The 12,835-nt window shown below is 51.5% G+C and overlaps 1 protein-coding gene across 1 annotated transcript in view; it reads left to right on the top strand.

Moving 5' to 3' along the window:
• LOC137305146 (early estrogen-induced gene 1 protein-like) overlaps positions 1 to 12,626 on the top strand; it is a 31,919-nt gene extending 19,293 nt beyond the window's left edge. Inside the window, exons 6-12 of the mRNA XM_067973941.1 lie at positions 912 to 958; positions 3,914 to 4,068; positions 7,604 to 7,714; positions 8,250 to 8,433; positions 9,100 to 9,221; positions 10,669 to 10,738; positions 12,394 to 12,626. Coding sequence (XP_067830042.1) covers positions 912 to 958; positions 3,914 to 4,068; positions 7,604 to 7,714; positions 8,250 to 8,433; positions 9,100 to 9,221; positions 10,669 to 10,738; positions 12,394 to 12,439 — 735 coding nt within the window. The 3' untranslated portion in view covers positions 12,440 to 12,626. The remainder of the gene's footprint in view (positions 1 to 911; positions 959 to 3,913; positions 4,069 to 7,603; positions 7,715 to 8,249; positions 8,434 to 9,099; positions 9,222 to 10,668; positions 10,739 to 12,393) is intronic.
• Positions 12,627 to 12,835: the final 209 nt, after the last annotated feature.

The raw sequence follows: 12,835 nt of genomic DNA, 5'->3' as shown, positions 1-12,835 counted from the left end.
CTGTGTTACTCTGTGACTGTTCTTCATTCACTTTGTTAAACTGCCTGTTTCTCTCTACCTCCCACTTTCTGTTCTCTGTTTCTTTGTCTTTGTGTGTTTTTATGTGTCTTTCTCTTGTTGTCTCTGTTGCTGTCTGCCTATCTCTGCTTCTCTCGTTCTCCTTTATCCTGTTTCTTTCTCTCTCTCTTTCTATCTCTCTGCCCTTTCCTCTCTTTTTTCCTTTCTCTCTCCTTTTTCCCGTTTCTTTCTCTCTCTCTTTCTATCTCTTTGCTCTTTCTTCTCTCTTTCTCTTTTTTCCTGTTTCTCTCTGTCTATCTCTCTGCCCTTTCCTCTCTTTTTTCCTTTCTCTCTCCTTTTTCCCGTTTCTTTCTCTCTCTCTTTCTATCTCTTTGCTCTTTCTTCTCTCTTTCTTTCTCTCTTTCTCTTTTTTCCTGTTTCTCTCTGTCTGTCTATCTCTCTGCCCTTTCCTCTCTTTTTTCCTTTCTCTCTCCTTTTTCATGTTTCTTTCTCTCTCTCTTCCTATCTCTTTGCTCTTTCTTCTCTCTTTCTTTCTCTCTTTTCCTGTTTCTCTCTATCTGTCTATCTCTCTGCCCTTTCCTCTCTTTTTTCCTTTCTCCTTTTTCCTGTTTCTTTCTCTCTCTCTTTCTATCTCTTTGCTCTTTCTTCTATCTTTCTTTCTCTCTTTCTCTTTTCTTCTGTTTCTCTCTCTGTCTATCTCTCCGCCCTTTCCTCTCATTTTTTCTTTCTCCTTTCTCCTGTTTCTCTCTCTGTCTATCTCTCTGCCCTTTCCTCCCTTTTTTCTTTTTCTTTCTCTCTTTCTCCTGTTTCATTCTCTCTCTCTCTCTCTTTCCCTTTGCCTTTTCCTGTTATTCTCTCTCGCTTTCTGTGCTCTCCCTATCTACATATCCCAGGTCTCCATCAGTATGCAGTTGTTGTTGGGGGACCCCTGCTTTAAGACGTGAGTACTGGCCTGCGGCTGCATTATCTTTGTTTTGGTGACGGTGTTCTATGAGTTCTTTTCCGACAAGAGGAGGCTGGCTGATGATGTCTGTGCAAGTGAACTTTACACCATTAAGCCTGCCCCTGCTCATTCCAACCCCCTCTTCTCTGTCCGCACGCTCCACGCTCATCCCAAGCCCCTGCACCCCTTGTCTCCCGCCCCACCACCACCTCCCCCCCCCCCCCCATCTGCTCTCATGGCCCACGCTCGTCTTAGTCCCCATGTCCATAGGAACAGGAGGAGGCCATTCAGCCCCTCGAACCTGTTCCTCCATTCAATTAGATCATGACCGATCTGTATCTTAACTCCATTTACCCGCCTTGGTTCCGTAACCTTTAATACCCTTTGCCTAACAAAAATCTATCAATCTCAGTTTTGAAATTTTCAATTGACCCCCAGCTTTTTGAGGGGGAGAGTTCCAGATTCCCACTCCCCTTTGTGTGAAGAAACACTTCCTGACATCACCCCTGAACGGCCTAGCTCTAATTTTAAGGTTATGCCCCCTTGTTCTGGACTTCCCCCCACCAGAGGAAATAGTTTCTCTCTATCTACCCTATCAAAACCTTTGATCACCTTAAACACCTCAATTAGATCAGCCCTTAATCTTTTATACTCGAGGGAATACAAGCCGAGTCTATGCAACCAGTCCTCGTAATTTAGCCCTTTTAGCCCCTGTCCAGCTGTGCACTTTATAACCAGGAGCTACAGTGTAGGCCATCGGATCAAAACTGAATGCAGGGAATCGGGCAAAGTTTATAATCGGCACTGTTGCCAGCCCAGCTATACCAGCGCTGTGTTCTCACTGCGTCCAGTAAAAGGGGAACGCCTCCTCTGGTGACTCAGTACTCCCCCACCCTGCCCCACGAAAGGTTGTTTCATATCTCCTGACTGTGAAGGATAATATTTCAGTTGCCGACTGCGTCAGAGATTATAAGGGATTAGATGACAGGAAAAGCGCTCTCAGATGACACATTGACTCCTGATCTTTTCTTCCAATTAATCACCTTCCCTCCATAGGAACAGGAGTAGGCCATTCAGCCTCTCAAGCCTTTTCTGGGACTCAATTAGATCAAGGCTCACTCCTAATCTTAACCCCCATCTACCCACCTTGGTTCCATAACCCTTAATACCCCTGCCTCAATTAGATCACCCCTTAACTCCTTGGCGAACTGACTCCTTGCTGGGGTGTAGTTCCACAGGTGCCAGTCTATGGTGTGTGTGATCCTACTGAATTCCAGCAGGCTATTTGACTGTGAAGGGCCTCACAGTCACCACTTATACAGTCCTCAGCTGACATTCCGAAACACACACACTGTCACTGGATAGCACTAAAGAGCAGGAACCCTGGTTGATATTCCCACCCCTAGCCTCAGGAGCCTCCTACCACTGCCGTGGGTGAGATCAAGGCCGAGGTTGAACCAGGTCTGTACGGGTCAGTTAATCTCGAGGTAAACCATCTGAACCACTTTTTTTTTTATTCGTTCATGAGATGTGGGCGTCGCTGGCAAGGCTGGCATTTATTGCCCATCCCTTAATTGCCCCTTTGAGAAGGGTGAGCCACCTTCTTGACAACTGGATGGCTTGCTCGGCCATTTCAGAGGGCGATTAATAATCGACCACAATTGCTGTGGGTCTGGAGTCATATATAGGCCAGACTGGGTAAGGACGGCAGGTTTCCTTCCCTGAAGGACATTAGTGAACCAGATGGGTTTTTACGACAATCCAGTAGTTTCATAGCTGCCATTACTGATATTAGTTTTTTTTAATTCCAGATTTTTTAATTTAATTGAATTTAAATTCCCCAGCTGCTATGGTGGGATGTGAACTCATGAACTCTGGATTATTAGTCCAGACCTCTGGATTACTAGTCCAGTAACATAACCAGTATGCTACTGTACCCAATGTAGCAGGACACTGTGACTGTCCATCTCCTGCGGAGGGTGCGGCGGGGGGGAGAGTGACAAAGAAAGAAAGAACATGCATTTATATAGCGCCTTTCACAACCTCAGGATGTCCCAAAGTACTTTACAGCCAATTAAGTACCTTTGAAGTGTTTTAGTGTAGGAAACGCGGCAGCCAATTTGCACACAGCAAGATCCCACAAACATCAATGCGATAAATGACCAGGTAATCTGTTTTTTAGTGATGTTGGTTGAGGGATGAACATTGGCCCAGGACACCAGGGACAACTCCCCCTGCTCTTCTTCGAAATAGTGGCTGTGGGATCTTTTACATCCACCCGAGAGGGCAGACGGGGGGGCCTCGGTTTAACGTCTCATCCGAAAGACGGCACCTCCGACGGTGCAGCGCTCCCACAGTACCGTACTGGGAGTGTGCCAGCCTGGATTGTGTGCTAAAGTGTCTGGAGTGGGAATTGAACCCACGACCTTCTGACTGGCTATATCCCTTGTAATACCAATGCTTCAGCCAGCAGGTGGTGGTCTGGCTCTGGTTAAATCATGAACACAGGCAACAGCGCCACACACTGACAGTGTGGGGTATTGCATGCAGACTGCTGTTAGTTGTTTTATGGCCATGATGTGGAGATGGACTGGGGTTGACAATTGTAAACAATTTTACAACACCAAGTTATAGTCCAGCAATTTTATTTTAAATTCACAAGCTTTCGGAGGCTACCTCCTTCCTCAGGTGAACGGTGTGGAAAAATAAAATAAAATTTTTATTTTAAATGTATTTTATTTTAAATGAATTTAATTTAAATGAATTTAAAATAAAATTGCTGGACTATAACTTGGTGTTGTAAAATTGTTTACAATTGTTTTATGGCAAGGACTTTGGAAAGTCAGCCCCTTTAGTGTCAGAAGCTTATTTTCACACTGATGATAGACTAGCTACACTATTGATTTTTTTCCAACCACCCCCCCCCCCCCACTCCCCCTTTGTCCTCTCCAGGCCACCGTCCATCACCAACCTGAACATCATAGGCAGTGAGGACTTGCTGGAACCTGACTGCAAAGGAGATGATGGGAAGGAAAGTGAATGTCTGGCCCCTCGCAGGCCCACCTCTCTGCGGCTCCACAAGTGTAGGTCACTGATCATGGGATCAGGTAAGAGATTTCATTAACAGGTGGTTAACTGCTGTGCTTTCCCCCTCTGGGACTGGGTGGTGCAGTGGGTCAGACACTGTCCTTTCCCCCTCTGGGACTGGGTGGTACAGTGGGTCAGACACTGTCCTTTCCCCCTCTGGGACTGGGTGGTGCAGTGGGTCAGACACTGTCCTTTCCCCCTCTGGGACTGGGTGGTGCAGTGGGTCAGACACTGTCCTTTCCCCCTCTGGGACTGGGTGGTACAGTGGGTCAGACACTGTCCTTTCCCCCTCTGGGACTGGGTGGTACAGTGGGTCAGACACTGTCCTTTCCCCCTCTGGGACTGGGTGGTGCAGTGGGTCAGACACTGTCCTTTCCCCCTCTGGGACTGGGTGGTGCAGTGGGTCAGACACTGTCCTTTCCCTCTCTGGGACTGGGCGGTACAGTGGGTCAGACACTGCCCTTTCCCCCTCTGGGACTGGGTGGTACAGTGGGTCAGACACTGTCCTTTCCCCCTCTGGGACTGGGTGGTACAGTGGGTCAGACACTGTCCTTTCCCCCTCTGGGACTGGGTGGTACAGTGGGTCAGACACTGTCCTTTCCCCCTCTGGGACTGGGTGGTACAGTGGGTCAGACACTGTCCTTTCCCCCTCTGGGACTGGGCGCTACAGTGGGTCAGACACTGTCCTTTCCCCCTCTGGGACTGGGTGGTACAGTGGGTCAGACACTGTCCTTTCCCCCTCTGGGACTGGGCGGTACAGTGGGTCAGACACTGTCCTTTCCCCCTCTGGGACTGGGTGGTACACTGGGTCAGACACTGTCCTTTCCCCCTCTGGGACTGGGCGTCCCACATGAACTTAATTTGGACCGTCTCAACCCAGACCCCGGGGGACATAAAAACTGACCCTCATTTGGCAATAAATCGGTAATCCCATATAGAAACATGATGACTTTTTTGGGGAATGAAAGATGGCCAAATGGAGCAGTAAGGGGCTTTGTTCTGAGTCTGGTTCTGCGGGTGATGGGGGGCAAGGGGGGGAAGAGAGGTTCAAACAATAGCCAACAGGTAAAGTAACTCCAAAGAAACCTGGATAGCTGAGTTAGGTGGGCGAATGAGTGAATAATGACTCTTAATGTGGACAAATCTAATGTAACAACACGAGGGGAAGGGACATCGAGCTCCTAAACCGGCCCTGTGACCTCCAGCACCGCGAGGGACAAGAGCAGCCACAGCATCGGAACAGCATCACCTCACGGGTTGTAGCAGTTCAAGAAGGAAGCCTAGTACCACTTTCTCAACCCAACACGGGACGGACAATAAACGTCAAGATTGCCCACTTCAAGAGAATAAATAAAACACATTTTGGGACGTGCAGTCAGAAAAAAGAACTTGCATTTATATAGCACCTTTCACGACCTCAGGACGTCCCAAAGCGCTTTACAGCCAATGAAGTACTTCTGAAGTGTAGTCACTGTTGTAATGTAGGGAACGATTGCACACAGCAAGGTCCCATAAACAGCAATGCGTTAAATGACCAGATAATCTGCTTTTTAGTGATGTTGGTTGAGGGATAAATATTGGCCAGGACATCGGGGAGAACTCCCCTCCTCTTCTTTGAAAAAAGTGCTATGGGATCTTTCTGCAATCACCTGAGAGGGCAGTTGGGGCCTCGGGTTTAATGTCTCGTCTGAAAGACGGCTCCTCCGACAGTGCAGCACTCCCTCAGTACTGCACTGGGAGTGTCAGCCTGGATTTTGTGCTCAAGTCTCTGGAGGGGGACTTGAACCCATGACCTTCTGACTCAGAGACTGCCCTAGTCCTGAATTCATACCTTTCTCTAGTTTCTCTCCTATCTCCCCTCATGCCCTCTCCAAGCTCATCTTGACCGTAAGACCCACCTCCTACTCCCTCGACCCTATTCCCACTAAACTGTTGACCACCCAACTTCCCTTCCTGGCCCCCATGTTAACTGATATTGTTAAAGGTTCCCTCTCCTCAGGTACTGTCACCCTCCCCATCAAATCTGCTGTCATCACCCTCCTCCTCAAAAAACCCACCCTTGACCCCTCTGTCCTTGCAAGCTACCACCCCATCTCCAACCTCCCTTTCCTCTCCAAAGTCCTTGAACGTGTTGTTACCTCCCAAATCCATGTCCATCTTTCCCGCAACTCCATGTTTGAATCCCTCCAATCAGGTTTCCGCCCCTGCCACAGTTCTGAAACGGCCCTAAACAAAGTCACAATGACATCCCATGTGACTCTGATGACGATAAACTATCCCTCCTCATCCTTCTCCACCTGCCTGCAGCCTTTGACACGATTGACCACACCAGCCTCCTCCAACGCCTCTCCTCTGTCGTCCAGCTGGGTGGGACTGCCCCTCACCTGGTTCCATTCTTACCTACCCAGTCGTAGCCAGAGAATCTCCTGCAATGGCTTCTCTTCCCACTCCCGCACCGTTACCTCTGGAGTCCCCCAGGGATCTATCCTTGGCCCCTCCTATTTCTCATCTACATGCTGTCACTCGGCGACATCATCCGAGAATACAACGTCAGGTTCCACATGTACACCGACGACACCCAGCCCTACCTCACCACCGCCTCCCTCGAACCCTCCACTGCCTCTCATTTGTCACACTGCTTGTCCGATTGGATGAGCAGAAGTTTCCTCCAACTAAATATTGGGAAGACCGAAGCCATTGTCTTCGGTCCCCACCACAAACTCCGTTCCCTGGCCACCGACTCCGTCCCTCTCCCCGGCCACTGTCTGAGGCTGAACCAGACCGTTCACAACCTTGGCGTCCTAGTTGACTTTGAGATGAGCTTCTGACCACATATCTGCTCCATCACCAAAACTACCTACTTCCACCTCCGTAACATCACCTGTCTCCACCCCTGCTGAAACCCTCAGCCATGTCTTTGTTACTTCTAGACTTGACCATTCCAATGCTCTTCCACCCTCCATGAACTTAAGCTCATCCAAACCCCGACTGCCCGTATCCTAACTCGCAGCAAGTCCCGTTCACCCATCACCCCCTGCGCTCACTGACCTACATCGGCTCCCGGTCCGGGAATACCTCAATTTTAAAATTCTTATCCTTGTGTTCAAATCCCTCCGTGGCCTCGCCCCCTCCCTATCTCTGTAACCTCCTCCAGCCCTACAACCCACCGAGATCTCTGCGCCCCTCCAATTCTGGTCTCTTGCGCATCCCCGGTTTTAATCGCTCCACCATTGGGCGGCCGTGCCTTCAGCTGCCTCGGCCCTAAACTCTGAAATTCCCTCCCTAAACCTCTCCGCCTCTCTCTCCTCCTTTTAAGATGCTCCTCAAAACCTACCTCTTTGACCAAGCTTTTGGTCACCTGTCCTAATATCTCCTTATGTGGCTCGGTGTCAAATTTTGTTTGATAATCGCTCCTGTGAAGCGCCTTGGGGACGTTTTACAATGTTAAAGGCGCTATATAAATGCAGGTGGTTGTTGTTGTTGTTGTTTGTTGTTGTTGCGAGCCAAGTGTTGCTCCCTGTTCTTTACGCTCTCCTCCTTCCTCTGACCTGCCAGGCGTCTGCGAGGATTCAGACAGCGCAGCCACCACCCCGGAGGAGACGGGCTGCAGCAGACGGACCCGCGGCTCCACCTCCAGCTTCGGCAGCCAGCACTCCAAGGTCTCCGGTGAGTGACCCTCGGGATTCTCGGACTGCGGGTTAAAGGCAACGAATTGTCTTCGAACGACGAGCGACAGATGGGCACAACTGTCTGGAAAGACTGAACAAGCTTTCTCTCTGGAAAAAGGAGGCTGAGGGGTGACCTGATAGAGGTCTTTAAGATAATGGAAGGGTTTTATAAGGTAGATATAGAGAAGAGGTTTACACTTGTTGGGGGGGAGACCAAACTAGGGGCCATAAATATAATCCAATAGGGAATTCAGGAGAAACTTCCTTCCCCAGAGATTGGTTAGAATGTGGAACTCGCTATCACAAGGAGTAGTTGAGGCGAATTGAATAGATACATCTAAGGGGAAGCTAGATAAACACATGAGGGAGAAAGGAATAGAAGGATATGCTGACAGAGTGAGATGAAGTAGGGAGGGAGGAGGCTCATGTGAAGCATAAACGCCGGCATAGATCAGTTGGGCCGAATGGCCAGTTTCTGGGCTGTAAATTCTATGTAATTCCCTGTAATTCTACGTTTGCCCCTCCCTCCCCAGGTTACAGCTCCGAGCACTCGCGCTGCGTCAGCCTCTCGGAGCCGACCCGAAGGCGCAAATTGTCATCTAGTAGCAGCGGCCTGTCCTCGGGGCCCAGCAGCGCGGCCGACATCGAGGGCGGAGCCAAGGACCTGACCCCCGAGAAGCCCCCTCGTCCCTTCAGACCCTCCGATCGATTCTCAAGGTAAGGACGAAGGTCTCAAGGGGGCCCCACCGGCCTGACGTTAGAAAGAACTCCCATTTCTATAGCGCCTTTCGTGACCTCAGGATGTCCCAAAGCGCTTTACAACCAATGTAATACTTTTGAAGTGTAGTCACTGTTGCAATGTAGGAAACGCGGCAGCCGATTTGCGCACAGCAAGATCCCACAAACAGCAATGAGATAATGACCAGATAACCTGTTTTAGTGATGTTGGTTGAAGGATAAATATTGGCCCAGGACACCAGGGGGAGAACTCCCCTACTTTTCTTCGAAATAGTGGCCGTGGGATCTATTACGAACACCCGAGAGGGCGGACGGGGCCTCGGTTTAACGTTGCATGCGAAAGACGGCACCTCCGACAGTGCAGCACTCCCTCGGTACCGGCACTGGGAGTGTCAGGGCTGGATTATGAGATCTATTCTCCGGAGTGGGGACTCGAACCCAGGACCTTCTGACTCAGAGGCCAGAGTGGCTACCCACTGGGCCAAGGCTTGATGGGCCAGTTGGTCTAGTCCTGCCCGCCAGTTTTTGTATGTTGGTACGTTCTAACTTAACCCTCCAGTTATTCTAGCTTAATATCTGTATAATTCTACTCGGCGAGGTCATGCTGTTTGATAATCTACGCGTACCTATCCTGGCGCATTGCAGGCGGAAGAATCAGGCAGTGGAGAGCCACCCATCGCGGGTTAACGACACCAGGGTGAACGCGGACGACATTGTGGAGAAAATCGTGCAAAGCCAGGACTTCACAAACTGCAGCAACTCGGAGGGTAAGGGGAGCAGGGCAGTGATCGGGACCCAGCCCCGCAGCGAAGTCCTAGGGCCTGAATTACCCCGCGCCCCCGCTCCGCCAGCTGGAGGGGTGGTGAGATGAAACTTCCGGCCAGCAGCCCGGTGCCACCCTGACCCTGTGCCGAATCCCTGGGCGGCGACGTGTGGGGGAGGGGTGTGGGGGTCGATGGGGGCACCACGCCCACTCCAGTGTTACTGGGGCACGCGAGGAGTGGGGGCGTCAGGAATCCCCCAGGGCCACTACATTTCGGGGCTGCAAGATTGTAAAACAATGTCAGGTTTACAATGCGACCACTGAGCCATGGCTGACCTCATCAGGCAACAGTGTGGGCCCCACCTCTATCCGGGTCGCCGGCCCTGGAACGCTAAGTTCCCGGTGTTGTGTGGGAGGGGTAGCAGTGTAAGTGGAACTGATGGGGTTTCTGAGAGATGCCTCACCCCTCTCCCCCCTCCAAGTCCCACCTCACTTCTCGCAAAATCCGACAATGGTTTTAAAGCAAAATGGGTGGAGACCTGGCAGAGCTGGGTCCCGCCTCAAACACGAGCAGGCTGGTCTGGACTGCACCTCTGATACACTCCCCCCAGCCCCCCCCCCTGGAATTTCAGGCCCTTATTATTCAGAGTCGGGTGGGTGATACAGGGGATTACACGGGTGGGAGAGGTTTGTGTTGTCTATCAGAGCAGTGAGTTACACAGCAGGGGGTGGGTTGGTTTCGCTGTGGGGAGTGGGCTACTTGGGGCGGAGGGGGCTAGTCTACAGATAGTGGGTTATGTGATGGGGTTGGGGCTATGCAGCAGGGAGTGGGGGGGCTATGCTACTGGGAGTGGGTTATGTGATGGGAAGTGGGCTATGCTACTTTGAGTGGGTTATGTGATGGGAAGTGGGCTATGCTACTGGGAGTGGGTTATGTGATGGGAAGTGGTCTATGCTACTGGGAGTGGGCTATTCTACTGGGAGTGGGTTATGTGATGGGGTTGGGGCTATGCAGCAGGGAGTGGGGGGGCTATGCTACTGGGAGTGGGTTATGTGATGGGAAGTGGGCTATGCTACTTTGAGTGGGTTATGTGATGGGAAGTGGGCTATGCTACTGGGAGTGAGTTATGTGATGGGAAGTGGGCTATGCTACTGGGAGTGGGCTATTCTACTGGGAGTGGGCTATTCTACTGGGAGTGGGCTATTCTACTGGGAGTGGGCTATGCTACTGGGAGTGGGCTATGCTACTGGGAGTGGGTTATGTGATGGGGTTGGGGCTATGCAACAGGGAGGGGGGGGCTATGCTACTGGGAGTGGGTTGTGCAGTAGGGAGAGGGCTATGCTACTGGGACTGGGTTACGTGGCGGGTTGCAGTGAAGACTGAAGACTAAAGTATCGAAAATCTGAACCTAAGCTCAAATACTGAATGTGTTTCCTTTCCTATGTTTTAGAGAGTGGATTGCAGCTGTTCGTGGGGCGTGATGGGTCGACATTGTTTGGGGGAGTGCAGCTCAGTAACAGGTATGAGGTTCCACCGAGCGCCTTCTCTTTGTATGTGTCTGAGGGCGGCCGTATCCACATAGAAAATAACAGGCCCCTGGTTAACCTCCTGACAGGCTCGGTGGTCAGTTATTGGACCCGAATGTTATTGTCGGGCAGAAAGTCATCTTGTCTGCTCCAAACTTGCAGTTCTCCTGCCCCTCCAGTGCTAGTGTTCCTTCATTTTCTCCCTCTCTCTCTCCTCTCTCTCTTCCTCCCCTCTCTCTCCTACCTCTCTCTCTCCCTCCTTTAGCTCCTCTCCCTCCTCTCTCTTTCCTCTCTCTCTTCCTCCCCTCTCTCTCCCATCTCTCTCCCTCCCTCCTCTTCCTCCTCTCTCTCTGTCTCTCTCTTCTCTCTGCCTCTTTCCCTCCTCCCTCTCCTCTCTCTTTGTCTCTCTCTCTCCCTCCATTCTCTCCTCTTTCTCCTTCTCTCTCCTCTCTCTCCTCTCTCTCTTCTCTCTCCCTCTCCTCTCTCTCTGTCTCTCTCTCTCCCTCCATTCTCTCCTCTTTCTCCTTCTCTCTCCTCTCCCTCCTCTCTCTCTCCTCTCTCACCCTCCTCTCTCTCTGTCTCTCTTTCCTCTTTCTTTATCTCTCTCTCTCTTCTCACTATCTCTCCTCGTTCTCTGTCTCCTCTCTTTCTCCCTCAGCCACATCATCCAAAAACACAACGTCAGAGACCACATGTACACTGACGGCACCCAGCTCTACCTCACCTCCACCTCCCTCGACCCCTCCACTATTTCTGATTTGTCACGCTGCTTGTCTGACATCCAGTATTGGATGAGCAGAGATGTCCTCCAAATAAATATTGGGAAGATCAAAGACATTGCCTTCGGTCCCCAACACAAACTCCGTTCCCTCGCCACCGACTCCATCCCTCTCCCTGGCTACTGTCTGAGGCTGAACCAGAGTATTCGCAACCTTGGCGTCCCATTTGACCCTGAGATGAGCTTCTGACCGCTCCATCACCAAGACCGCCTGCTTCCACCTCCGTGACATCAAGTGTATCCGCCCCTGCCCTCAGTTCATCTGCCGCTGAAACCCTCATCCGTGCCTTTGTTACCTCCAGACTGGACTATTCCAATGCTCTCCTGGCCGGCCTCCCATCTTCCACCCTCCATAAACTTGAGCTCATCCAAAACTCTGCTGCCCCGTATCCTAACTCGCACCAAGTCCCGTTCACCCGTCGCCCCCTGTGCTCGCTGACCTACATTGGCTCCCGGTCCGGGAACGCCTCGATTTTAAAATTCTCATCCTTGTGCTCAAATCCCTCCAAGACCTCGCCCCTCCCTACCTCTGTAACTTCCTCCATCCCTGCCATCCTCCGAGATCTCTTCAATTCTGGCCTCTTGTACATCCCCAATTTTAATCGCTCCACCATTGGCGTGCCTTCAGCTGCCTAGGCCCTAAGCGTCTCCACCTCTCTCTCCTCCTTTAAGATGCTCCTTAAAACCTACGACTTTGACCAAGCTTTTGGTCACCTGACCTGATATCTTCTTGTGTGACTTGGCCAAATTCTGTCTGATAATCGCTCCTGTGAAGGGCCTTGTTGATGTTTTTACTACGTTAAAGGCAAGTTGTTGTTGTCTATGTATCGTTCAGTGCTGATTTCATCGTCGCTCTGACTTGTCTTTGCAGGTGGTCCGTGAGTGACTACATGCCCGTCGTGATCGGGGGCCGTTGAGGCAACTCACCCGCGTGGGATCGGACTGTGCCCTCGTCGCTCCGCGGGAAGCTTCAGTCGGCACCGGAGGGCGCGTGGCGGGCATGGCGCAATGTGATTGGACTGAGGACGGGCAGCGGCCCCTGTGGAGCGCTGGACGATCACAGGGGTCGTGGGATTAAACGGAAGGGCTTATTCTGTGTGTGTGTGTGGGGGGGTGGGGGTGGGGGGCAGGGGAGGGGGAGGGTCGGGAGGATCCGCAACACAAGCCAGTGGTTCATTCCAGGCAGCAGCGTGCGTTAACCCTTTCAGGACTGCAGGGGCTATTCTCCAGCCCAGCGCCAAGAAGCAAGTAATGCTCGTTCGGTGGTGAGTGTGAGCAGGGTCTGGAAGGCCACCCCCCAATGCCATTGGTTG

The sequence above is a fragment of the Heptranchias perlo genome, chromosome 39 (genome assembly GCF_035084215.1).
Source record: "Heptranchias perlo isolate sHepPer1 chromosome 39, sHepPer1.hap1, whole genome shotgun sequence".
In the NCBI taxonomy this organism is placed as follows: Eukaryota; Metazoa; Chordata; class Chondrichthyes; order Hexanchiformes; family Hexanchidae; genus Heptranchias; species Heptranchias perlo.
Note: the sequence above shows the minus strand (reverse complement) of the source record. Positions and strands in the feature narration are given on the sequence as shown.